This window comes from Callorhinchus milii, unplaced genomic scaffold (genome assembly GCF_018977255.1).
Source record: "Callorhinchus milii isolate IMCB2004 unplaced genomic scaffold, IMCB_Cmil_1.0 Scaffold14, whole genome shotgun sequence".
Classification (NCBI taxonomy): domain Eukaryota; kingdom Metazoa; phylum Chordata; class Chondrichthyes; order Chimaeriformes; family Callorhinchidae; genus Callorhinchus; species Callorhinchus milii.
Genome location: NW_024704755.1, coordinates 12,969,205 through 12,997,040, shown reverse-complemented (window position 1 = coordinate 12,997,040; position 27,836 = coordinate 12,969,205). Strand labels below are relative to the sequence as shown.

Here is a 27,836-nt window from a genome sequence, read left to right as displayed (position 1 = left end):
GGGGCTGTTTGAGGCTTTTGAAGACTATGTGAGAAGTTAACTCCTTGCTATTGGACACTGTGGTCTGAATGACCACCTTCTGTGCTCTAAATTTCTATCTCTACAGCAGCAACAACAACAACTTGTATTTATACAACAGCCCTCACAGAGGATAGCGTCCCCGAGGGCTTGACAGTGGTGGAGCACGACTCCGAGCCGGGGGGAGGGGGAGGTGACCGTGGGCACGGTCGAATAGGAAGGTCTTCAGGCGCGACCTGAAAATAGGGAAGGAAGGGTCAAGGCGGAGGGATAGAGGAAGAGTTTGGATTGGATGCTACAGGTTGGATGCTCGATTGGCAGCTTCCTAATTGCTGCATACATTATGGTTTGGGAGAGTGAGAAGGGGGGAGTGGAAGGGAGAGGATTTTGTAAATAAATGCACAACACATTGTGGCATGAAAGAACAGCTAACTGAAAATATGCTCGTGGGATAGTAGCTATTTTTGTTTGCTGACCATTGCAGTTTAAAAATACCAGACTTTCATTGCCAGCATCTCTATAGGAGGGCTCTTTGCTTTGCTGTTTCTCAAGTGTCCTGGAGTGAAGTGTCAGCTGTGGCCTTGTCTGACTGAAACGCTGGATTTTGCAGAGATGCATTTACAGTGTAGTAAGAGGCTATTCAGCCCATTGTGCCACTGATACTTGCATTACTGACCTCATTCTTTTTACTTTGTATTGTTTCTCCCATTTTCCAGTGTATTCCCTTTCTCCTCTTCTCCCAGCCACTTGTGACAATGAATTCCAAACCCCAATAAGACTCAGTGAGGATGTTCCTTCTAACCTCTTTTTCTCCCCCTCCCAATTTTTCTTCAAACAAAATCGAGCCAAAGCCATTCATTCCTCAACTAAACATGACCTCTGCCATATTGCCTCCATTTCCCCCTCTCAACTTCCTCTGCTCCCTCACCTCAACTTCCTTGGTTCCAGTGAAAGAAGCATCAAATTACCCAGACTCTTCATACGTATATACAAATAAGTTGTATACAGGAGACACTGCCATCTTAATTGATGCTTAAAGTTGCATGTTTTAATACAAAAGAAGATGATTTCATCGTTCTTTTGTGGGTGCAGATTCCTAAATTTTGTTTTACCCTGGTGGGCGGAGTGCCTTACGGGAGGAGGATGGCTCGGGCATGGGTCAGTGTTCAAGAGGGTATGATGTGCCCCATTTCAGGAGGTTCATTTGCCCTTCCCAAAGGTGGGTGAGAATCACAATAATAACTCGCGTTTATACAGCGCCTTTAATTCTCGTGCAAATAAACATCTCAAAGGAGAGAAATAAATAATTTCTCAGTCATGTGTTTGGTGTATAGAGACTGAGATTTGCCCTGCAGTGGGACAGCAAAAGGGACACCGATGGTCATAGGAAATAACAAGTGCTCCACTGTAGCGATTAAAGCCCAAACAAACTATTCAACTGGGAAACGTTGGTTTGAGATTAAAGGCGCTTTGTTGATAAACAAGGACGTTCTATTTCAAATTTATCAATTATAATGTGCTCAACAATGTAACCCAGATCTTTATTTCAATAGAGATATCTTTGTGTTTCTCTTCTTGCAAGGATCATATGAGGATTTGTTATATAAAAAATATTGGCGAGCTAAGCTTTTGTCGGTCTTTAGCCCTTTCAGGATTCTGAGCAGCTGGGATTGTGGACTAAAAGCAGGGAGCCGTTTGTAAACCAAGGTGCACACTGGCACCTGGAAAAGATTTGGAACCAAAGATTCTCAATTGTATTGGGAAAATTCATGAAATCATGAATGACGATGGACAAATTAGAGCCAAATTAATAATAATTCCTTGCATTTGGTATAGCGCCTTATGTCGTTGACGGGTCTTAAAGCGCTTCACAGAATATACCGGCAAGTGAATGGACTGTACTCTGTGGGCGAAACGCGGCAGCCAATTGCGCACAGCAATGTCCCAGAAACAGCTATAATATGAATGACCAATTTTATTTAGGGGATTTATTGGTCAGGACACCGGAAGAAACTCTCTTTTAGAATAGTGCCATGTGATCTTTAACTTCCACCTGAACAGGCAGATGGGATTTTAAAGTCTCATCTGATGTTAAATAGTCATGGATTGAGTGATTTTTATTTTAGAGGTTGGATTATTACCACCGGAAAGCGATCCACCAATCGACTAACAACTGGGATCCTATTACTACTCAGTAGAAGGACAACTAGTTGGACCTTGTTTTTTATATATATACTGATAATTCCTATGTTCCTACTTTACAGTAAACCCTGAAGTACTTTGATTAAATGTAACGATTATTAAGATGCCTGTAACTTGTCTGACATTTCTTGTTCCCTTCCCTCCCCCCTTGTATTGGGCTGATCATTGCCTAATAGTTTTCCCAGTCCAGTCATAGCATTCCTTGATCCGAAGAGAACTGGATAATTATGGTTCCCATTGGTTATGTTGTTTTGGATGCAGTTCAGGCCCGTGAGTTCAAGCTAAGCTTGTTACTCGTTGACTTTGTGTACAACAGGACACGTGAAAGCAATTAAACCCAAACCAACTCATTTCCTGTGATCCCGCTCCTCTGCCCCGCTCTGTATCTATCTGAGCTCGTGCTTGATTTCATTTGATAATTTAATATCTGGCAGAAGTGGACGGAACTTGATGGAATCGTCAAACTGAAATTAGGGCAAAAATGTAGAAGAATTCATGGTAGCTTTGATAAGCACACGATTGTTAAACTATCAGCTTGACGCAATGGTAGCGCTCTCGCCTCTGAGTCAGAAGGTTGTGGGTTCAAGCCCCAAGCCGGGATTTGGAATGGCAATAATCCAATCTGACGCTCCAGTGCAGTGCCTGGGGGGGTGTTGCGTCGTTGGAGATGCCGTCCTTTGGATGAGACATTAAATCGAGGTCCCGTCTGACTGTTCAGGTGGATGTTAAAGATCCCATGGCACAACTCGATAAGAGAAGGGAGTTTCTCTCACCCGGTGACCTGGCCAATGATCCCCCAAAATAAAATTGGCCACTAATTCCGTGGCTGTTTGGGTGTCATTGCTGTGCGCAAATTGGCTGCTGCGTTCATCCAATACAGTCAATCCACTTTACAGTAGATCCGGTGAGGTGCTTTGAGACGTTTCAAAACCCTGATGAAGTGCTATGTCAGATCAAAGGATTATTATTTTATTATCAACAACCTAAACTGTTTCCCATTGAATTACCAAGCACAGAGTCGGCAAGGTGCCGTGAGCACTCTGTGATCCTCGTGCACGTGGGTGCCTGACTACAGTGCTTTCACGGCTGATGGCGGCTGCTGGCAGTGGCTGGCAGTGACTTGGGTTGTTTCAGTTGCTGCACATTTAGAGTTGGAAAGCAACAACACACTTGGGAACACAGCTGGGTTGTCTGCTTGCCATTGTTACAAAGGCTCCTTTAATGTTTCCCTATGCCTTTGACAGCCAAGACTGCCTTTAGGTGCAGAATTGAAAGCATTGCCATGGAAGGTAAGTGGTGGAAGAGAGAGGAGTTTCTCCAGGTTTCCTGGCCACAATTCCCCAAACCTGTTGTTCACTTCACAGCTGCTCATGGGATGTTGCTCAGCGCAAATTGGCTGCTGTATTCAGCTACAAAATACACAGACAATACACTTCAGAGTAAATCCTGGAAGTGCTTTGAGATTTCCCCCGACATGAAAGGAGCTGTATCCAGTATAAGGATTATTTATTTAGCTGTTGCTTAGACATGTGCGAGATGTGTTTCACCCACAAAATATACAATATACAGTCAATTCACTTTGCAATATATTCTGTGCAGCGCTTTGAGACATATCAAAGATGTGATAAGGCGCCAGATCAAATGCAATGATTATTATTACTACCATCAAGAAACTTCCTTCCACAGATATTTCTATATCAAGGCATCAATGAAACTTGGTTTAATAATAATAATAATCCTTGCATTTGATACAGCACCTTATCCCAAAGCTCTTCACGGGATATACTGTAAAGTAGATTGACTGTGTATTTCATGGGCGAAATGCAGCAGCCAGTGTCCTACAAACAGCCATGGATCGAGCGACCAATTTTTTGGAGGGGGATTGTTGGCAAGGATACCAGGAGAAATTCCTTTCTCTTTTTGAGTTGTGCCACGAGATCTTTAATATCCACCTGAACAGAAGGTTGGGACCTTGGTTTAAAGTCTCACCTGAAGGACAGCACCTCCGACAATGCAACACCCCCCCAACACCACATGGGAGTGTCATCTTAGACTTTGCAAGTTTGAATCCCGACACAGGATTTGAACCCACAACCTTTTGACTCAGAGACGAGAGTGCTACCACTTCCTTAATACACATTGGCAGTTTAGTATTAAAGTGAAACTTGTTTTTTGTTTGCACCTGTTGTCAAGGGAGAGGGTTTGGGCTGATTTTCAGCAGACGAGAAGAATACTAATGATTCCATATGTTGTATTCTTCATAAGTGTAAGAAACTGAAGGGTTGACTGGGTCTGGGCTGTAAAAAACAGCCCTTGTCACTGCTATTTGCGTGTCTATACTTTCCAGATGGCTGGCAGCTAATTAATTCTTTTTGCCTGTGTAATGTGAAATGATCAATTGATAAAGGAGCAATATAGTATAGCGATCAGGGCAATTACACCACATTCCTTCTCCTTGGCTTCCAACTCTTGTGTGTATAGCAGGAAAAGGGGAGTGTTTTGTGGAATTTGGCAACACCACGTCTGTAATAACTGAGCCTGACCGTGGAAAATGCTACTTACAGATTTGAAAGCTGTAACTTTTTTTTGGTGGGGGTTGGGGATTGTGGTTCCATTTGTTGGATAGGATTTTCATGTAACCTTCGTAGAAATTTACAGCGCCGAAGAAGGCCATTCGACCTATCTTGTCTGCACCGAATCTCGAAACAATCAATCCCACTGGCCCGCCCTATCTATCCCCAAACCCCTTTGTGCCTTGAACTTGCCACGTACCTGTTTGCTTCCCTCTTGAATCGCCCAAGGCACCTACAGGAACACTGCCTCAAATAGAATTATTGAATGGAAGTCAATGGCATTTCATTGGCAGACTCCCAAAGTCACGCTCACCTTGCAGTGACTTTTCTTTCATTGTTTTGACATTCAGATTAATATCCGGCCTTGTTTATATCACTATCTACAAGGTGAGATGGAAGAATCGAATGTTGGGTACAACATGACTCTACTTTTGAAGGTGCCTCCATGAATCAATAGCTGGGGAGTTCTATCAGGTCTAACTCTGGGGTGTGTTTATGAGGAGAAAGTATAATTATTTTGTGTGTGTGTATGTGTGTGTGTTTATAAGGGCATTGAACTTGCCACATTAAGGGAGCCACAGCCATACTTATAGACATCAATACTGTGTCCAGGTCTAAATTATTGGGGTGTGGTAAGAGAAAGCCAACTGTGAGTATATTTTACCAGCTGGAGAAGGTTGTGGCAAGAACTATTTTGGCTCATTATTTACTCTTTAATGGTATCTCTTTTGAATTAAACCCAATTCTGCTTTTATTGCTTTCTCGGCCTCTTTCTATATATGCAAAATCCACAATCTTTATCGCAATTGCTTTCTTATTTCTTATTGCTTTCTTATTGCTCATTGGCTTCGATCCATTTACCCTGCATTGTTTACACTCCCGTCCAATGTATTTGATAGGTTTCTCATCAGCAGATACCCTGACTGCATCTAATATACGGCAGTATTATCCTCGAGGTTTCTCCCACGTTCTATTTTAGACTTGGCTCTCAGCCTCTGGGTTTCTCTCTCTCCCTGTGCGAATATCATTAGTTCATTGATCTGGGCTTTTTTCCAATGTTTGTGGTTGAATCCGTTGCCTCAAAAGAGATTATAAGTAGGTGGTTGGGTGACTCTCATCAACCAAATACCAGGTAGATGGTGAGTTTGTGGAAGGAGTCAGATTTAAGTGAAGCTTTCACTCTTGTTTGTCTTGCTTGGTAGTTTGAGTAACCAATTGGAGGGTCAAACACTGCACAAAAGCCTGTAGATGAGGTGACCAGAATAGAGTGGAAAGAATGGCAATCTCTGGAGCCTTTGTTTAATTATGTCATCTACCCTAGAGTTTGCTTCCCTCTTTTGTATGCGGCTCGCTAGTACATTTGCATACTGTGCTACACTTGAGATCTTTATTGGCGGAGGGAGCAATACAATATAACGCATTTACAGTTATGTAGTGCCTTTCACGTCTGGAATACATCCCCATGAACTTAACAATCTTGGCTTGGTACCCAGTGGGGGAGGGGAAAGATGATGGAAAGTGCTCTCTAAGAGGGAGGTGTTGAGACGGGCCTCAAATGAGGTGAGAGAGGGAGTGAGCTGGGGGTACCTGGGGATGGCACACGTTACATTACGCAAACTTTTGGGTGGGACTGCGGAGGTGCTGCCTCAATTCTGATGGTTATTGAGTGCTTTTGTCTTGCTTTTATTTATAATAATAATAATCTTGTCGCTCAATCCATGACTCTTTGTGGGACATTGCTGTGTGCAATTGGCTGCCGTGTTTTGTCCACAAGGTGTACAGTCAAATTTAGTTTACAGCATATTCTGTGAAGCACTTTGAGATGTCTCGAAGACATGATAAGGTGCTAGATCAAATGCAAGGATTATTATTATGAACTCAGCTGAAAGGCCTTTATCTAAACCAACCTTGACCCTGTAGGTTCAATATAACAAATACAAATAGTATTGTTATTAATTATATCATCAGTTACCGGATTCCTCTCCTTCATCATGGAGATGTTGCTTTAATTTCATTGCTGCTTTATTGGGAGTAGAAGGAAATTGCTGTGGCTGACCGTTTGCACATTAACTGTGACCTTGGAGAGATCAGTGATCCGTGAACTGGGACCTTCCTGGCTGAAGGTTTACTGTGCTTTAAGACATTGCTCAGAATTCTGGGTCTGCAGTAAGACACACTGTACATGACTGTCTTGCTATCAGCCAAATTCTGGAGCAAGTTCCGAACAGAACATTTGGAAAACAAACCGCCCACAGTGATGTCCAAATTGGTGGAATGCATTACAGGAAAGACGTGTGAGGGAGCATTCCTGCAGTGGAGAGGAGCGATCCAGTGTGTTTACAAGGTAGATTGCTTCACAGTCGGAATGCTTGGCAGGAGAATGTGCTTGTGAGTTGAATTAATGATGTTTCTAAGGGCCTCCGTTTTGGAAATTGCATTTTCTTCCCATTTTTCTGCCCTTGCACTCTGCACATCTCCACACAGGGTCTGGAAAACTGGAGCCATTGGAATTCCCTATGTTGGCTGTTGGGATTTACTACTGATCGGCTTGTTCAGAATGGACAGCAAAGATCCCATGGTACAATATGAAAGTTTATGAAGATTTACAAAGGAGCTTGCGTTTCTACTAGTGCCCTGCCTCAACAATAAATTGGGCAGTCGCCTTGTGGCATTTGCTGTGTGCAAAAAGAGCTTACCCCATTTCCCAACGAAAACAGTAAAAAAAACACTGGACAAAANTTTTTACTAGGAAGCACTTTGGGACGATTCGCTGCGATAAAGTCCTCCCAAAATGTTCTTTCATTTAAATTTGCAGTGCAATTCTTCATCACCTGTCTGCCTATTTAACAGCTGTGAGAGCCTGTAAACTGCAATGCGCATTCAGAGATAGGGTTCTGTGGATGGGCATGTTATATTAATGCCAGGACTGCTCTGTTGAATTCCTTTGATGTTATAATAATAATATAGATTTGATATAGAGCCTGATCACGTTGTTGAGAGTTTTCAAAGCGTTTCACAGCATATACTGTAATGTGGACTGACTGTATTCTATAGGTGAAAATCTGAAAAGATTAGCATAAATCTCATGTTTTGTTCAAGTCTGGGCACACAAGTCAGTAATTCAGACAAAGTTCTACAGGGATATTTAAGTGAGTTAATGAAGCTGAAGTGAATGCCAAAAGCTCTAACCCCTTTACAAATGTGGTGTGTTTCCTGGAAAGCTCTTGAGCTGTATCTGTAGTCTTTAGCACTGCCTTTAAAAGCTTAAGGAACCTGTTGCTGCTTTGCGGTTGTTAAGTTCAACTGGAACATTTTGACACAAGAAGAATTCATGGATTGGAGTGTGACAAAAAAAGGCACAATCATTGCTTGGATCTTAAAAGCCCTAGAATTGCATTTGAATATTAACACGCTCACTAGAGCATTTTCAACAGGCAATAATAATAAATAATAGTCCTCGCATTTGATATGGCAAACTATCTCCAAGGACTTTACAGGATTTTACTGTGAGGCGCAATACCTGTGTATTTTGCAGGTGAATAATCTGATAGACTGTCATCAAGTGGAGGTGACCCTGTGGTTAATTTTTTCAGACTGATTTATGATTCATTTTGTTGGGCCTCAGTGATCTGTAACCAAGTCTGAGACCGACCGAAATACTGCTACAACAACAACAACTTGCATTTATATTGCGCCATTCATACAGGCCAGAATCTCGGAGTAGATAGGGTTAAAGTCTCCAAGATTGGCGGAAGAGCCTTCACCAGACTGGTAGCGATGATGGTAAGAAATATGATTGATCTCGTTGGACACGGAGGAAGCTTAACCCTGAGCTTCAAAAGGTCTCTTTAGGCTGTCTGGAGAGAGATCAGTCGTCGTGCTGTGTTAGGCTCTGATTTTTATCCTCTGTTCAATCTTACCAAATCTGACTTCCATTCTGCTGTGTACAGCTAGAATCTTAATTTTTCTGATTGAGATTTCAGAGGATCAGAAGATGTGGACCCCTTGACGGTCACTCAATCCACGACTGTTTGTGCGATCGGCCACTACGTTTCGCCCACAAACCCACAGCCGATCCAGTTTACAACGTATTCTGTAAAGCGCTTTTTTTTAAAAAATGGCTCCACGACGTGATGAGCTGCTGTATCAAATGCAAAGATTATTATTCTTATTAAGCCGTGCATGTGTGAGGCCAGCTGGTTGCTTTTATGAGTATCCTAGGGCACGGAGCTGCCCATTGGGGTTGAGGGTCAGGGGGAGGATGGAGGCTGGACTATAAAACGATCAGATATGTATTTTGAGTCTGAAGAATTTGCAGGCATTTGCTCTCTCTGCCTCCTGACATGTCAGATCAACTTCTTGGATTTCTGGAGGATCGTACTGAACTCTGCCAGTGAGGAGAGGCCAGCGGGGTTTGACCCTTGTAAAGTATTGGAATCGGTTGCTGTTGGCTGTTTAGTTGCCAAGAGCTGTGCACCCGTGGAGCCAGAAACAGGGTGTTCTCTTCCCAGGTTTATTTTTACTCACTGATTCACTGATATACGCCCTGGCCCTCGATTCCTGAATGTTTTGGTTGATTGGCCGGGAGTCTGACACTTGGAAAACCCATCTCCACGCTCCCAACCAAATTACACGGCAACTGAGTTTGAGTTTGAGCAACTTTTGATATCGTGCTCCTGAATGACAGGAAGAAGCCATTCAGCCCATCGAGCCTGTTCCACCAACTTATCCGATCTTGGCAAATCTTTTAATTCCTCTGCTTCCCAGGTATCTGTCTTAAGCGCTCTGGGACGCTACCACGCATGAAGGACACTGTATGAATGCGAGCTGCTGTTGTTATCTTTTTTTAAACATCCTTATTGATTCTACCCCTACTGATTTATTAGACAAAAGCATTCTGCATCTTCGTAACCGTCTGAAGCTGTTCCCGACCTCAGTATGAACTGTCTTGTCTCTGATCTCAAAGGCCTTGCCCCCTTCTACTGATTCCCTCTAAACATGGGGGAGAATCATCTAACTTTCTGACGTGCCTCCATTATTTTAAATGCCACCAATCAAATTGTCCCTTCACCCCCTCTTTTCTAAGTGACATGGCCCCAGTTTACCCAGCCTCTCACCATAGCTAAACCTCCGCAACATTCGCTTTTTTTCTCAAGTAACCTCATTCTGTCAAGCACTTTGAGACGCTTCTTTTCGGCGAAAGACATTGTGTAAATGTAAGTACTTGTCTCGACCTCAACAACTGCTGACAGCAGTTTATTATTTCAGGTTCCAGGAAGAACTTCTACAGGAATAAATAATTCCCCAACTTTTCCCCCTTAACTCTTCTCGTGATAGTGCTGACATTTTTCCCCGTTGCTCTCAGTAGGCAGTACACATCCTCCCGTATAGTAAAAGATGGGCCCAGATAGACAATGTCTAACCCATCCGATCTCTTGTGTTGGTGACTTTGTACTGAGTTCACATTCTGTTCTGACTCTCTTGCACAGATGCTTTTGTTTCAGAGTGAATGTGGCCCCATCGCCCGAGAATTATTGCACTTGTGATCAGGCCGTCCGTCTAGCATAGCAGTGAGAGAGGTTGGCTACGTGACACAGGGACTAAAGAATGCTAATTAGTTTAATCCACTCTGAATCAATTCCATGTGACTTTCCGCCAGGGACTCGCTCGTAATGCGGTGTTTACTTCATCTTTCTAAACACACACCATTTCTTCTTTCTCCGAACCTGATACAGAAGTAAATTCTCTCTCCCCCCCTACCCCTGGGGGTTGTGATCAGGAAGGGTGGAGGGCAGGAAGGGTAGGGGTAGGAGGGTGAGCGAAGGTGCGTTCAGCTTCTGAATCCCCTCGCACCCTCATACAGTGGAGTCCTGTAGCTCAGTGGTTAGAGCACTCGCTTTGCAAGTGAGAGACCTGAGTTCAATTCCAGGCAGGGCGAAACCTTGGGCAAGTTTCCTTACTCCACACAGAGCCTAATAATAATCCCTCCAAAAAACCAAAAACAATAATTTAATTGGTCATTTTTCAATCTACGACTGTTTGTGGACATTGCTGTGCGCAATTGGCTGCCGCGTTCGCCCACAAATATACAGTCAATTCACTTTACAGTGTGTTCTGTGAAGCGCTTTGGGACGTCCTCCCGACGTGAAAAGCGCTATATCAAATGCAAGGATTATTATTATTATTATTATAGGCGATTTCTTCACCAAACTGTTATCCATTTCCTTTGTGGATTCAGTGACACAGTCTGCCTCTCTGGGTTTCTCCTCTGTTATTTCAAAGCCTATTTTCAACGTAGATAATCTTATCCAGACTCCTAGTGGTTGGAAATAGGCTTTGAATTTGCTTCTTCTAAGATTTGGTTGAGGAATTTCTCCCATTCTGAGTTTCTGGTGAAGCTCATTACTGTACAGATTACCACTCGCAGGTCAAAAGCTCGAGTAATGTGGAGAATTTCAGGTTTAAGTCCGCCCTTTTTATCTTGTGTCACACGAAGCGATGCAGGCAGTTTATCACAGTAATTGCTATACTTTGGCAGCAGATGATTTCATCCACATCGTAAAAACATGCACCCTGGTTGAGTAAGTGTGTAGTGTACATGTTGTCATAAAAACTTCATTTTCCTGTATTCACTTGCACTTTGGAATGAAGCAATGGTGAATTTGGAATTAACAATGAAAGGTAACTTGCTTTGTACTTGCTGCATTTAATTATAATCCTTGAATTTTCACATCTGGAGGATGTCTCAAAGCGAGGTGTGGTGACTGTGTATTGTTTAGGCAAATGAAGCAGCCTTTACCTCCTGAAGGTACAACATTTCTTGTAAGCTTAGCCTGTAAAACTATTTGCCTTTTAAATTTTAAGATTGTTGCAGAATTGTGAGGAATTCTTAATTTGGAATCCTTATAAGAACGATGGTGTCCAAATCAATGACCTTGAGGTTCTTACTGAATGGTCTTTAATGCCTGAACATATTGCCGTTTAAAGGTGGGAGTGCAGGTTACCAAAAAAAAGCCACAGAACTTTTACCCAACAGTTTCCTTGAATAGTCACCCTCCTACCCCTACCTTTCCTGGCCTCCCCTGCTCCTGATCCCAACCCCTAGCTCAAGTCCAAATCCCTGACTGTCCAGCATCTTGGGACATTCTCCCAACCTGAAAAGCGCAATGTAATTTGTTGTTGTTGTTAGCACTGAGAAGATCACACTCAGCCCCAGTGCGATGCCAACGATCTCCCCTCTCAGCCTCGCTGTGTGATTGCAAAGTGACTTGCGGTGTTTACCAGTCGATGTTGCACCAGTCACACGACATGACTCTCCTGCTCCCATTTCCTCTTGTTAAAACTGCAGCCAAATTAGCATTTGGACTCCTGACAATTTGCTAACACATCTGAATGCCACAGCAGAGGCAGGATATAAAGCTAGCAGCCTGGAGAGTAACCCCAGACCCCTCTGGGATGAAATATCCAATTTTAGAAACAATTTCTTTTGGAAAAAAAGTTGTTTTCACCAAGCCATTATACAGTGCTTATTTTTATTGTGTGTGGATGGCTTATGGTGCGCCAGTGAATGGGTATGGAAATGAAGGCAATGCTGAACTGGGGAATTAACATTGAACCATCACTGGCCTCTGCAATACCTTCCCTAATGGTTCCCCTTGATCCAGCTCCAAATAGCATCACGGTTTTTGACGTCTTTGCTGCTTTGTGCATCGTCTGGGAAAAATTCGTGCACTTTGCTCTTTTTTTTCCACTGGAAGATGTATGGTAAACCAGACTGAGCTCAACTCAGTGATTTTCAGTGACGGTGAATGCAAAGATTAGAATTTCCTACCACATCGTTGCTGCTTTAATATTGGCGTTTGAGCTCATATTTCAATACATTCAACTGCCTGCCAATACACAGTCATTATACTTCACAGTGAAATCCTGCAAAGCGCTCTGAGATGTCTGAACGACATATTCTATGTGCTACATAAAATGGTAAGTATTATTAGATGACTGCTGCTCGTGTAGCAAAAATTAGGCAACCATTCCCTCTCGCATGCGTTCATCTTATCATCTATTGTAAATGCATCTTACATAAGTGTCCGCGTATAGAGAGACCTTCACAAAATCTACATGTCTGCATTCTTCAGTAAGTGAGTGGATTTGTAGCACTGGAAGTGCTGTCACTACTTGTACAGTAAATCATCAGTTTTATGCTCTCTGAACTCTCCAACCCATTAAATCCTTTTCAGGGGGTGCCTGCTTTGTGTTTCCCAGTTACAATGGTTGACATGACACCCAGCTCAGGGGATACGAATGCTCTTCTGCCTGTTCTTTGATATGCTTAAAAAGAAAGTAGCTACATTTTAGGCAGTAGACTGCTGCCGTTGTCAGCGTAGTGGGGAGGCCAGTTGGTTTGCTGGAGGAGAGGGTCAGATCTGAGCTCGTAACAAAGGGATTTTAGTGATGGGGTTTGCTCCAGTCTAGGTCTTCTACGCATTATTCTACCTGCAAGGGAATCTATACATTCCCCTGCATGTAGGATAATGCCTCGGAGCTCCACGCCAGTGGCGAGGCTGGACACTGAGCAAGGGAAGAGGATGAGAGACAGGTGTCCCCTACACTTAACAGTATATGCTGTGAAGCTCTGTGAGATGCTTCGACCACCTGATAAAGGGCTATGTCAGATGCAATGATATTGTTTATTGAGCACAGTTTTAAAGGCAGTGCTAGCAGTGAGGCTTGGACAAACTGCAATGCTCCCGACCCAAGGGGAGCTGAGTCCAGCACATGCACATGTTCTGGTCACCAGCCTCTTTAAAGGCAGTGAAATGGGCCACACTGGGACCTGGGAGTGGGCTGCACTGGGAATTAATTCCCTTTCTATCACCATTATCTTGAAGGCAGATCAGCTGTTGCTCGAGCACCTTTATAACTTTTGTTTGTTCATTTGGGATGGAAATGAAAAGGTCTAGTATTAAATTGGATCAGATGAATCAAAGGATTATAAACTATTCCCTGTGCAAATGGAGTTGCGTCAATAATCCTTCGATTCATCTTATCTAACCTAATAATTATCACCCTGTTTCTGGTGCCCCTAAAGTAATCATTAGTAGTAGCTGTGACATCAACTCTGCATTGAAATCGAAGCCCTAATCGTGTGGGAGCGAATGACATTTCTGGAAATAGTTTATTCGAGTCTAATTTCAGTATTCGTCGTCCCTTGTGGCTGCGTGCGCTAGTTCTCCTGTCAACCTCCAGAAATACACTCCTGTTGCTTGTATTTATTTACGCCTTTAATGACTATCTGTGTTTCTTGTGGTGGTAGTGGTGGTGCTGGGGGGGGGAGCTTGTTCCCCACACACGGGGTGAATTCCACAATCCTTCCATCACGGGAATAGCCGTGCGCTGCGTGTGTTTTCGTTTCATGTCTGGAATGAGCGTTCTACTGCCAAGCTCTTATTTTGCAGTTATCTGAAACCATCTGGAATTGAGTTTTAATGGGGCCTCGTTTGAACAACTTGTCTTAAAGAAACCTGAACCGAAGCAGCTTTCCACTTACTGGGCCCTCTTCACTGATGTTAAGAGAGCCGATCGCACAAAGCCTGGTAACTCTTTTAGCTCAGCTGTAAGAGCACATTGTGCTGTTGCAATGACTTTGCTGTGCGTCTTAAACAGAACAATTGAATCCAGGTTATCCCAGGATATCAGTGTATCCTCCGATGTGCAGAACAGCAGCTTCTGGGCCGTGTCCAAGACATGAAAATTAGAGGAAGGGCAACCGATGGCTTCCATGATGGAGCTCTGAGTGTTTGTTAGGGTCAGAACTGTTTCTGTGTAATTATCGGGCCAGCCGGACTGATTCAGTGCTGATTCGATTTGGAGTCTGAAATGGAACTCAGTGACTGATTGACGAAGTGGCTTGATTTACCGTGGGACAATATAGAATCAGCCTAGCATTCGCTTGAAGATACTGAGACTAAGATCAGCTCCTTCTTAAGTTTGTAACAGATCTACAGCTATTGTGCTAACATCTTATGGAGGGACCTGACCACCACAACAACAAATTACACTTGTATAGCGCCCTTCACGACAGAAAGATGTTGCAGGGCACAGGTCCCAGATCACAAAGGAATGCTTTCACATTCTGTCCTTACAGAGCGCTCGGATGTGGGTCTCTGTCAAATGGAAGTGTAGTGATTGACCAATTTAACATTTTAGTGATTCAGGGATAAAGGGAGGATATGTTTCACCCACAAAATATACAGTCAATTCTCTTTGCAGTATATTTGGTGAAGTGCTTTGTGACGTCTGAAAGATGTGATAAGGCGCTATGTCAAATACAAGAATTATTACTATATTATATGTTATTTTAATGCAAGAGTGAATTTCCATTTCCTACCTAGTGAGCTCCTGATTTCAGTCATGCCACCAAATGTCTTAAAAAAAGAACTAACACCAAAAAAATCTTGCAATTATATAGCACTCTTCACACAGGGAAGGATGTATTACAGAATGAACCTTCATCAAATCAATTGTATTACTGAAGTGCTTTAAATACTATGGATTTTTGTGGAACGAACAATGTCCATCAATTTAATTATTTTTGCTCTGTCACTTAACATGGAGAAGAGTCTGAATAGAATCGCAAGCAACATCCCATGACATCGGACAGTGAGAAAGCTCAGAGACTCGTGACAATACTTGCATTGATATAGGGTCTCATCGAATCAAAGTGTAGTCAAAGTACATCACTCGATCGGTTTCTTTAAATTACAGTGACGTGATTGTAGGCAAATGTGACCACTAACTGTCACCACTAACCAGGCCACAAACCCAATGCAAATGAACGACCAATTTAATGTTTTGGTGATTTGGGAATGAAGTGAGGATAAATTGTTTTAATGCAAGAGGAAGCGTTCATCTTTTGGCAAGCTGACTGAACAGGCCCCGATGCTGGTGACAAGACAGGAAAATGCTTTCTCTTTCTTTCTAATGACTCTTACAGGATTCCTGTTGCCACTTGCATTATGCAAAACACGATTCCAAAAAATGCTGGCAATCTGTTTCTCCTCCCACCCACCAGTTTATCCGGAAAAGTTTCTTTTATTTTCATTGGCAATGCACAGCTCAGTGCAATGAATTTATACCTTTTAAAAAGTTTCCTCACTTGGCCGAGTGCTGAGATAGTTTGGTTTTTTGGATGTGTGCAAATGCAGGGTTCCATATGTTTTGGAGTAAACATAGAAGGTTTACAGCATAGGAGGAGAGTATTCTATGCCTTTACGTCTATTGCTAGCGCTGTTGCTCTATGAACACTCCATTGGAGCTATCCACAACAACAGCAACTAGATTGTCCTCTTCACATAGAGCTTTACAATGGCAGAACATTATTCCCAATTCTTCACACCCCCCACCATCCTCGTTAATATTTGTTATCCAATTCCCTTTGGATGCTGCTATAATAACCAGGTTGTTGAGACTTGCAATTTTTTTCTCGAGACACTTGAACGAGAGATGATTTAAAAAAAAAACGTTTCCATGCATCCCGCTAACGATTAAATTGCCTTGTGCCTCTTTAAGTTTCTGGCAGCTACACAATGCGTGATCGTCCGCCACCAAATGCCAGTGCAAGTCATCCAGTTCCTTTAAAGCCTGACATGTGTTTATCCCAGTTTTCATGGAGCAAAAGAAAGAGGGTGTTCTTATCAAAATAGCCGATTGTGGTGACATGCCAACTTGTGCCAACTTGGCCCGGTGGCATTATAATCGACCAATGTTGTAAATTGTCCAGATTGAAAGATTGGCCTCATCTGTAGGAATGTGCTGTTTGCTTTTTTGAAGTGCAGCCCATGTTCATGATGCAATGATCTGGTTTAGTGAATTGCCTTATAAGGCCTCACGTGTCTAAATCCAGTACGAGAAGTTCTCGATGTGCTTTTCACAGGGCAAGTCACCTTGAGGCCCTTAAGTAATATATAATCTGGAGCCAGGCCATAGAGTTCAGGGTGCAGGCATCTGCACCTGAAGAAGGGTTTGTAACAGAGTAAATATTCTTACTCACAATCTTATATCCTGATCTGATTATTTTTTCCCCCAGTTATTCAACTTTCAATTGTTTTGGAATTGTTCCATCCTTTAGGATGGGACTTTAAACCAAGGCCCTCTCTACCTGTTCAGGTAGATGTTATTCAAGAAGGAAGGGTGTTTCCCCCAAATCCCTGGACAGCAATCCCCCAAATACAATTGATCATCACTTTTACGGCTGTCTGCGGGATGTTGCTGCATGCAAATTGGCTGCTGCGCTCGCCTATGAAATACGCAGTCACTATACTTTACATCAAATCCTGTGAAGCACTTTGGGATATCCTCCCACTGTGAAATGTGTAATGATTAGGTAGCAATCATTAATTTTCTGTAATATCATTGGACATTATTAATATACCAGATTTTAATATTGTGTCGCATTGAAACATCTCGGAGAGTTTAACATTTCTTTTCATTTGTTCTGGTCTGAAGTTGGACAAGGACAGAATATTGTTATGTTGTCAGGCAGCAAAAGGCCCAGACACTTAATATTTAACACCTAACACTTCAATATTTAACACCTAACACTTCAATATTGAATCCTTATCGAGTTCCATAAATAAAGCATTGGGATCCTCTTCACAACAGGCGTGTTAAGACAATTACTGTTGACATTGATACTCAATGAAGGATTGTAGTTACTCCAGCACACTGTTGTCTAATAGAACTCCCACCTTTATCACAGACCTTTACATCTTAGGAGGCCATTTGGCTTGCCATACATCTGTTCTGAAGGAGCTTTGGAGCAAAGGAGCTAATCCCACACCCCTGCCTTTTCACCTCACAACCCTCTATAAAACCTGAAATGGATCTCTTCATTTAACACCAGCTTGAGACGTCTTAGACTTTGCATGAAATAGCATGATACTCCGCCCGAAAAGGGAAGCATGTTGTGTGGCGAGAGACTGACCCGTGAGGGATGGGAACATCCCAGGTTCCATCCCAGGAATCCATTAGGTTACTTACTGAAGCTTAACAGGTTATCTCAGTCCCGCTGGGATAAAATGGAGTGCAAAAATATCCCATCAGTTAGGCTTCCTGTTCCTGATTGCTATGTAGCTCAATTAGAATAGACCCACTGAAGTTGATCTGTGTGCTCAGCAGTACGTACTGCTACGTGGGTGAGGTACCTGAAGAGCCACACATGCACATGGAAAGGTAGCGAGGAAGGGAGGGATTAACTGGGGCAGAAGAACTTCTGCAACTAATGTATGTTGGCAATGTGATATGTTTAGCCTTGATGTGGACTCCAGAATAGACTTCTGGCATTGAATTGTTATGTTGTTGCTTATGGTTTGGCACCAAGACCCGAGCAGGGGCTGCTCCACATTGCAGCGATGAAACCTCTCGCTGCCAGACTAGGTCAGCTGTTTCCAGTTCTCAACATTGACTTGGCAATCCTGCTGTGTTGTTCAGGGGATAAGATCAAAATGCTCTGCCAACAGATTGGAAGGCAAACCTTGGAAGATCTCTCCATTCCCCCTGCAATTTTATCATGGGGAAATAATGTGCCGGGCAACTGACTGATCGTATATTGGCATTTATGCAATGTTTCAGCCAAGGCTTTGTGACTTTGGGACTGTTTCTTGTGCCTCCTCTCGCAGACTGGATGACTGCAATGCGATCTCCCCACGGAGTCTGGGCATGGGATCAGTTACAGCCTTGCCCCACGTGACCTCCAGCAAAGCATTTAAATATAGAACTCTTCGTGTGCAGCTGTGCCTAAGGTTTGGCTTGTTTGCACTGTTGGTACAAGCCCATGTAGCTGCTTCAAGTTTTCACCCAAGGAAAGAACCGTAGACGTTTACAGCGCAGACAAAGGCCTTTGGGAGCATCGTGTCTGTGCTGGCTCCTTTAAACAGCAATCCTTTCAGTGCCATTTACCTGCCTTTGCACCCATACCCCTCTAGTTTACTCTCTAGATTTTTGGGTGGGGGTCAGCCAGGGGTCTGACACATGAGGAAACCCATCACCAGACTTAAGAGTATCCAAACCAAGCTGATTATTCCATGCATCCCACCTACACGTGGAAATCCCAGAGATAGATTGTTGGAATGGAATGCACTCTCTCTCTCTGGATGGATGCATCCTGCTTACCTAATTCCGGAAGGTATTAGGTGCAAGTTGGCAACAGCCAATTTAAAAAACCATTAAAGCCATTGATTTTAATCTTGGTTTCATTAAGCACTTGAGCATTATTATTTCCTGAACCTTTGTAATTGCCTATTATCTACCGACTTACTTATCTGAAATGACCCCCTATTATTCCTGCTGCAGAATTGTCTTATCACTTCCTCAGTGTTGGTCTTAGAATTAATCCTCATTTCGGTCAGCGTGTTTAAAGTTAAGAGTTACTTAATGAACTCAGGCTGTGAAGACAAAGCATAGTTTATACTATTAGAGAGACCCCAGTCCCCACAGCAGTGCAGGGGATTGTTTAATGTTAATTCACAACATGCGCAATGCTAGTTTTCTCGTTGCCTTTGCAGAGGAGCTTCCATCACTGAACCTTGTCCAAGATAAACAGATACATAGTAGTTTACCCCATCATTGGAGAACAGTAACGTACCCCCACAGTAGTGATACAGTTAAATAACTATTCCAATTCTTTACTCTTGTTTTACGCCAAAACATTTTTGACATTTAATGTTTCGCTTGGAAGCTTAGCATCTGTATTGTTTGCTGACGGGAGTTTTTTTGCGGTGTTTCTTAACCACGAGTCAGCTGGCATTATTTCTGATGACTGTTAAGGAATGCTTATAAGGAATACCACAAATTAAATGATATTGTACAACAGATCAAGAGCTATTAAAATGAGCAATGATTTTTCTTGGTCCTTTCGCTTCTCAGAATAAATTTCACTCGATTCCCTGTCCTGGGCCCCTCACAGGAGGTGACCCGGGTAATTCAGGGTGCAGGTTATGTAATCGACTTCTGTGTATTAGGTGTGATGACTCGATCTACTCGCTACTCAGTCGTGACCGATGGGCTCTCAAACATTCATCGCCATGAGCAATCTAACCCAAATTCAAGTGAGCAACCCTTAAAGTGTGGATCTAGACTTTGACGTCGACCTGTAAAAAAAAATTATTCTTTATATAAATATTTTGAAAAAAAACACTTAGTGGGAGGAATTCCACCCGGATCTAGATTTACGCTTACAGTCTTACCGTTTCTGAGCATCCAGAATTTGACAAAATCTTCACATGTTTAATTTTGACGCCGGTTTTCTGTACGTTTCCTTTGAGAACTACTGATAACGGCTTCAAAGTTGAGGCTGGGAATTTAGCAATTTGCCCATTTCTGGACACTCTGAAATGGTAAGAAAGTAGAGTAAAGCTAGATATGGGTGGAATTTTTAACCGTCTTTTGTTTGCAGGATCCGACTTGATGTTTTTTTGACATCGTCGACAGCTTTACGTTTCACCCCGCAATTATTCTAATTCGATGTTTGCTACTTTCGTTCACAGAGAAACTCTACAACTCAACAGGACCTGAATTAAGAAGGTCGCTCTTCTCTCTGAAGCAGCTGTTTCAGGTACAGTACCAGAGCAATGTGTGATCAGTGGTCAAGCCAAGCCTGGTCTTTAGCTGGCTCACATCTTCCTCACATCAGAAAGGACATCTCAAATCACTTCCCAGCATATCCTGTGAAGTACAGTGACTGCCATTTTATAGGTGAAGTCAGTCAATTTACACACAGCAAGGTCCCATCAACTACCATGAAGTGAATGACCAATGTTTTATTTGGAGGACTGTTGGCCAGGAGACCAGGAAAATCCTCCCTTCTCTTTGAATCTTTAACGTCCAGGCCGAACAGGGCAGCTGAACGGTGATGCAGGCTGTCAACGGAGCACGTGATTATTAGAACAATGTCAAGGAAATGTGTTGCAATACACTACACCAGCGGCACACAATGTACCTTTCCCTATTGTTTCAGTGTCGTTCAGTTCCGGCACTTCAGTGCAGTGCCAGGAAGTGCCTCTATGTAGTTTGATGCCATCTTTAACATGACACGTTATACCAAGGTCTCGACTGCCCGTTCAGGCGGACATTGAAGACGTAACTTACTGATGAAGTGGTTTGCAAGTATTGCTCAGATTGTCAGGTTTTCACCAATGAGAAACCTCAATCTTGCCATATAATGAAGTTAGTGATCAGCGTTTTTTGGACCACTGCTTCCTCCCTCCCTCCCCCCACCCAACTTCCAAACTACGAGCCTGACATGTGCGTACTGTTCCACACAGTCACCGGGGATTCTCGACGACGGCTGTGATGACCTGAGCCGGGCAAGGCCTGGGGGCATTATTCACTCGCCCAGTTCCGAGGGAATGGACCTTCACCTCCAAAAGATTTGTCTTGTTCTATATAATAACTAGCGTAAAACTGAATTGTGTTTCAATTTAGAATCGAAGTGACCTGCTTTGTAAATCTTCAAAGGCTTAAACCTCGGAGCTTGACATCAATGCAGCAGGAAGGGGAAGTAAAGTAAAAGGCACGTTTTCTGCTCCGTCTGGGCAGCTTGTAGTTGCAGCTGCAGGTTAAATTTGGCAAGTTTTGTTTGTTTTTAAACGGTTTGATGCTTTTTTTTAAGATGATAAGAGGTTTACACCCTAAGCTCCTTAGGGTGTAAACTCCTTAGGGTTTGCTCCTAAAGCCAATGGGCAGCTAGCCTGCGCCCAGGTTGAAGGCACTCTGGAGCAATCGTTCCGCGCTGTGGACTGAGTTAGGCTTGGAACTGGGTCACTTTGACTCACCCTTGTGTCCTTTATTCCCTATCCTGTGGGTAGTTAATGCCTTTCTCCCCAGTTAGACCCAGATTGGAATCTCGGTTCAGAGTAAGACCAGATCCTACCGTCTGTGTTACTCATTTAGTCCAGGCTGACACTCCAATCCACTGCCTGGAGGAGCTGTGCATTTGTTGGATGTGCTGCCTTTGTGTGAGATGTTAAACAGAGTCCTCACCTGCTTATTCAGTTGGTCGTTAAAGATCCCACTGAGCTACTGAGAGAGAAAAGGGAATTTCTCCCGGCACCCTAGCCAACAATTTTCCCCTTCCTGCTGTCATTCACTTCATTGATGTTTGTGGGATTCTGATATGTGCAAATTGCCTGCCACGTTCACCTACTACACAGTCACTCCACTTTGCCATGAATGGCTTTGAGGTATCCTTCCCGATATGAAAGGCACTATATCAACGTGAGGATTATTATTACAAGTCCAGGGAATATGTCCACTGAAAATAATACAAGTTTCACTCAGTGGGTTGAGAAAGTTCATTGAATCATGAGGTTGGGGCAATGTCCTGTCATACAGAAGTACTTGGATCATGTGAGAATATTTCACTGTGCCGGGGATGGGAGGGATTTAATACTGGGACCTTATTATGGTCAATATATGACCGGTAACACCTCAGTTCCAGACTTGTTATATTTTTGATGAAATCTAAGATGGAAAGATTGGAGCCACATTGAGCACAAGTGCCAGATTGTGTGGCACAGTATCAGATATTGCATGCACTGCGGCAGATCTTGTGCTGTGTGTTGTGCCCCCGCCTGAAATCTCCAGGCCAGATGTGGAGCTGAGTGTCAAGTCTGGCTGTTCCACAATCTACTCAGAAAGTCTCGGGCTGAGACGCTTCTCTCTCTCCCCCTCCACCCACCGCGAAAAAAAAAGAGACGTTTGAAGATACAATCAGTAATTAACAATTTGCTGAAACAGAACAAATTGATTGTGTTACTAATTATATCTCCATTTAGCATAACCCTCTTTGGAATTTCAATAAATCTCATCAGATGATTTGGGATCACCACCTAGAGGCCTTATCTTGATGCCAAGGAATGTGTTACACATTTATGTGGGTTTCACAGAGCCTGCTTCTGTTGGAACCGTTCACAAAAACCAGGCACTCAGCAGTCCTAGATGCACTGGATTAGCTTCTCTCTCTTTCAGTAAGAGGACTGTGCGCAAATTGTTCGGGACTCTTAAGAAATATGAATACAAACGCACAACCACACAATGACAGCCTGGCTCATTTGATAGCACTTTCACCTCTTTAAGTCGAAAGGTTATGGGGTTGATAAATAAATAAATAATCCTTGCATTTGATATAGCGCCTTATCACGTCTTTGAGACGTCTCAAAGCCCTTCAGAGAATTTACTGTCAAGTGAATTGACTGTGTTCTGTGGGAGAAACACGGCAGCCAATTGCGCACAGCAGTGTCCCACAAACAGTCGTGGATTCAGTGACCAAATTATTATCTTTTTTCATTAAGCGATGACTACGCTGTGGATGGGTTTATTTCTAAACCACTATTTTGTTTTGAATCCACACAGAAGAGTGGAAGGTCATTAAAGAGTCCGTGTTAACTAAACTGACCCATTATATTGTTACCTCAGGCATATATGTAATGTTTCTGGAGAAAAAGATGTTTGCATTTTTCCCTAACTGTATTCAATACAGGATACTGAACAGGATATCGGGTCATTTGCATTTATGTAGCTAATGGCAATATTCTAGTAAAATACTGGCAGGTGGGTCAGTAACCAGAGCGCATAGATTTAAGATAATTGGCAAATGAATCTTAGGGGATGATAATAATTTTTTTAAAACACAGAGTTGTTACAGTCTGGAATGCACTGCCTGAAAGGGTGGTAGAAACAGATTCAAAAATAACTTTCAAGGGGGATTGGATAGGTACTTGAAAAGGAAAAAATTACAAAGATATGGGGAAAGAGTGGGGGAGTGGGACTGATTGAGTAGCTTTTCCAAAGAGCCAGCACAAGCACAATGGGCCGAATGGCCTCCTTCTGTGCGGTAATATTCTATGATATCCTCCTTTTAGCTCAAGTCATGAGTTACAATGTTATGAGCTGATGCCCCACATCAGGACTTTGAGCTCAACACCAACCTTTATTGCCGGCCAACAAAATAAATTTCTAGATTGAATAGTTCTTGATTTAATCCACACGGATACACATAGATTCGTGCAAAGGTTTAAGGTGGGGTCACTTCTTGGTGCTTCTTGCAAGGATTATGATTGCCGTTAACTATTGACACAACCAATAGTGAGGCCTCCAGGTTCTATGTATAAACCATTTTCCTTCCTCTTCTCTGGGCTTTCCTGCTCGACTGAGCTTCTGGCTATAGGTAGATTTGCAGTTCACAGCTCTGAACCTTCCCTCCTCCCCCCCTCAACTGAAGTCTGAAAGTATTGCCCTGTGTTTCCTTTCACTCTGGTCCCGTGGTGCCTCGGAGCTATTGAAACCCTTGATGTGTTTCTCTCTCTCCCTCTCTCTCTTGTAGGATGACAAAGACCTGGTCCCGGAGTTTGTGAGCGCTGAAGGGCTGACGTGCCTGATCAAAGTGGGAGCGGAGGCTGATCAGAACTATCAGAACTACATCCTGAGAGGTTAGCTCTGCTATTCCTAGTCTAGATTGTAGCTCCAGCGCAGTACAGGGCAAGCACTGCACAGACAGAGCCTTCTGATGAGATTTCAAGCCAAGGTCCCCCGTCTCCCTGTCCTTCAGGAAGACGTTAAAGATCCCGTGACACTGTTACTCCCAGTGTATGTCTCTCAGGGTCCTGGCTGCCTTGCTGAGGGCAGAGAGACTGTCACGTCTGGAGTTGTTGGTATCCCCCAAAGTCTGGGGCTTGAAATGTTCGCTACAAGCTCCACCTCGGTGGGATCGTAATAAACTAGCAATTGGTTCTGGGAGGGCAGGAGCTGGGATAGACCATTCCACTGGTGAGTTTGTGTTACTGCTTACACTTTGTCCCCTCGCTGTCTGAAATCCTGCTCCTCTTTAAAAGGGGCTGTTCAGTAGACTGGACAATGCATTTGTTGTGGTCTCGGTACGCCCATGCTTGGGGACCCACAGGTGTCTTATGCTACAGCTAATCACTGTGGCTGCAACATAAATGATGATTTAAAAAAATATATATATACAAGTACCTGTTTAATATGGTGTATTTGCTGACTTTCCAGCGCTGAGCCAGATCATGCTGTTTGTGGATGGAATGAATGGAGTCATCAGTCACTGCGAGACTGTGGAGTGGCTGTACACTCTGACAGGCAGCCTGGTGAGTCCAGTTAAAACAGCGTTGAGTTATACATAGGCTTAATCGTTCATTACAATAACAACTTGCATTTATATCGTGCTTTCCACATGGGATCAACGTTCTCTTCACAGGGTCAGTTTTGGAGGGGTCAGCCGGGTGGGTGTCTGACACATGCGGCAACCCCAGCCCCAGGCTTAAGAGTATCCAAACCAAACTGAGAATTCCACGCATCCCACCTGTGCATGGAAATCCCAGAGATAGATTGTTGGACTGGAATGCGCGCACTCTCCCTGGAGGGAAGCATCCTGCCTTCCTAATTCCGGGAGAGTATTAGCTGCAGGTTGGCAACAACCATTGCTTGGGGACCCCAGAGTGTGCATTGGAGTAACTGATGTCAGACGGGGGTCGGGGGGTTGGGGTGGAGGGAGGTGTGTGTTTTGGTGTGTACTAACTTGCACAATACAGGCTGAAGGTTTTTTTTAAATCGGAAGAAACCTTGGTACAAGAAATGTTTGTATGGCAGAAGCACTGAACAACTGGCACACTTTCACATTGTGTGGGCCTGTCTATAGATTATGATGTGCAGTTTCAATGGATAGTGTTTGGCTTTACTTAATAGCTGCTCATATGAACCTTTTAACCTTACCAATGGCTTAACTGTTCTGAGAGAGCTGACCGAATGCTGAGGCTACTGAATAACGCTTTTGCTGCGATGGTTTCATCTTCCATGTGGAAGGTATCTCTATTTCTTCTCAACTGTGGTTTGTCTTTGAAGGGGTACCTTAAATCCCCCCCACCCACAAAATTGGTTGTTTTCTTCACGGCTGTTCGTGGGATGTTGCCGTAAGATTTGGCTGCCATGTTCTTCTGCAAAACCCACATCTAGATTTAGCCAATCATAATTTAACCTCATCAAGCTTTAGAAAGGCAAGAGAAACCGTGATCAGAAGAAAATCGTCAGGAAACTAAAAGTAACCGTACCTTACAAACTGCACAGCTTATGCCAACAAGTGGAAGTGAAACACAGACCAGCTGTTTCCACTTTGCCGAGACCCAGAGTGATGTCTCTGTCATTTTTATATACAATATATACTGAAATATATATTGGCATCAGTTCATTCAAAGAGATAACTTTCAGATACAGGTGTACAGAGCCCCTGGGGACGAGAGTAACTCTGTGCAGTTGGACAGGAAGCAGTTTTATCATTTTAACTGTATGTACGAGTGTCTTTTATTTAATATATATGTAGATGTTTCTACAACATGCTGACTTCAGAGCACCTGTTTGAGGCTTTAATGAAAGGCAGGTGTGCCACATGCCATTAATTATTGGGCCTTTTTAAGATGTGTGGAATCAATCAATGGTGAGGTACTGCCTTGAAGCGAGTTTCTCTCTCCTGGTGTCCTTGGCCAACAATCCCCCAAATAAAATTGGTAATTCGCTGCCCACAAAATGCACTGTTGCTCTACTTTACCGTAAATCCTATGAAGCGCTTTGAGTCATCCCCTTGCCGTGCATGGGGCTATATCAAATGTAAAGGTCAGAGACCAGCAAGGTTTTCCTTGGAGGGTAATTAACGATTACCAGTTTGCCGAGTAGGGTGGAGGAAGGCAGGACTGCCTTGAGGGACTTGATGGATTGGATGGTAACATTAAAACGAAGCCACTTATTTCAGAGCAGTGTTGCATTACAAACACATGAAGAATATAATACAATACCCAGAGAAGTAAAGAAAAACTAAACAGAATATTAACTTAGCAATCGGTGGGACGGGGGAAGATGGTTTTGTTGCTCAACAGTGCCATCTCTTGGCAAGCTCAGAGCGTTCAACTAAAGCAGTTAGTTCCATTGCCTCGTCTCTCTGGCTATTAGCTGTGATTTCCCGCGTCCCTGCTCACAGTGCGCTGTCTGTCTCTGTCTCAGTACCGTTTGGTGGTGAAGACTGCACTGAAGCTGCTGCTGGTGTTTGTGGAGTACACTGAGAGCAATGCAGCCCTCCTGATCCAGGCTGTCAATGCTGTGGATGAGAAAAGAGGTGAGTAAGTCCTTGTCTGATGGATTCGCATTTGGTGCACGTCTCGAGTATGATGTTCAAGGCAGCACATCAAAGGCAGAAACTTGTGCACATCAAAACTAAGATAAGCATCAGATAAATTTAAATGATTTTTTTCTTCCGTGTGTGTATACGCGAATTCTTTAGAACATGTTTTAAGTTGCATTTAGAGGTCGGTGTGAAGAAGTGTGATTTGCTTACGCTGCTCTGCACTTTAGATTTCAACGGATTTGTAGAACGGTCTGCAGAACGAGGCTCAGCCTGGTTCAGTAGCAGCACTCTCGCCTCCGATTAAGAAGATTGTGGGTTCAAGCCCCATGTTGGGACCTGGAATCACATAGTCTAAGGCCCCAAATAAAATTGGTCACTCACTGCATGGCTGTTTGTGGGACATTGCTGTGCGCAACTGTCTGTAAAAGAAAGAGAAGCCGGTATGAAACAATGCAGCGGAGGATGGTAACAGCTGCTTGACCTGGAGGTTGCTCTTTGATGTAAAAAGCTGAAGTGGTTGCTTCCCCTGTCCTGTTCTCCCTCCCTCCCTCCATGGAGCTGGTGGTGAAGTTGTGACGGTGGATTGCCAGAACTCTATATGGCAGACAATTATCGCCAATACTTGTGTCCGTATTTACCATTAGGCGACCGCCTTGAGCGATGAGGAAGTCAATTGCTGCAGAGCTAACTTCATGGACAACCTCACCGAGAATACTCTGTGTCTGTGTTTGTGTGTCTGTGGTCGCCTGTGTTCGTGTGGTCGCCTGTGTTCGTGTGCGTGCCTGTGTGTGTGTCTGTGTCCGTGTCTGCACCTGTGTGCATGCGCGTGTCTGTGCGCGTGTGTCTGTCCACCTGTGTCCGTG

The 27,836-nt window shown here is 43.5% G+C and overlaps 1 protein-coding gene across 1 annotated transcript in view; it reads left to right on the top strand.

Moving 5' to 3' along the window:
• fhod1 (formin homology 2 domain containing 1) overlaps positions 1–27,836 on the top strand; it is an 85,324-nt gene that overhangs the window by 22,856 nt on the left and 34,632 nt on the right. The window contains 4 exon segments of the mRNA XM_007907570.2: positions 20,336–20,403; positions 24,172–24,277; positions 24,855–24,949; positions 26,853–26,964. Of these exon segments, the coding sequence (XP_007905761.2) occupies positions 20,336–20,403; positions 24,172–24,277; positions 24,855–24,949; positions 26,853–26,964 (381 nt within the window).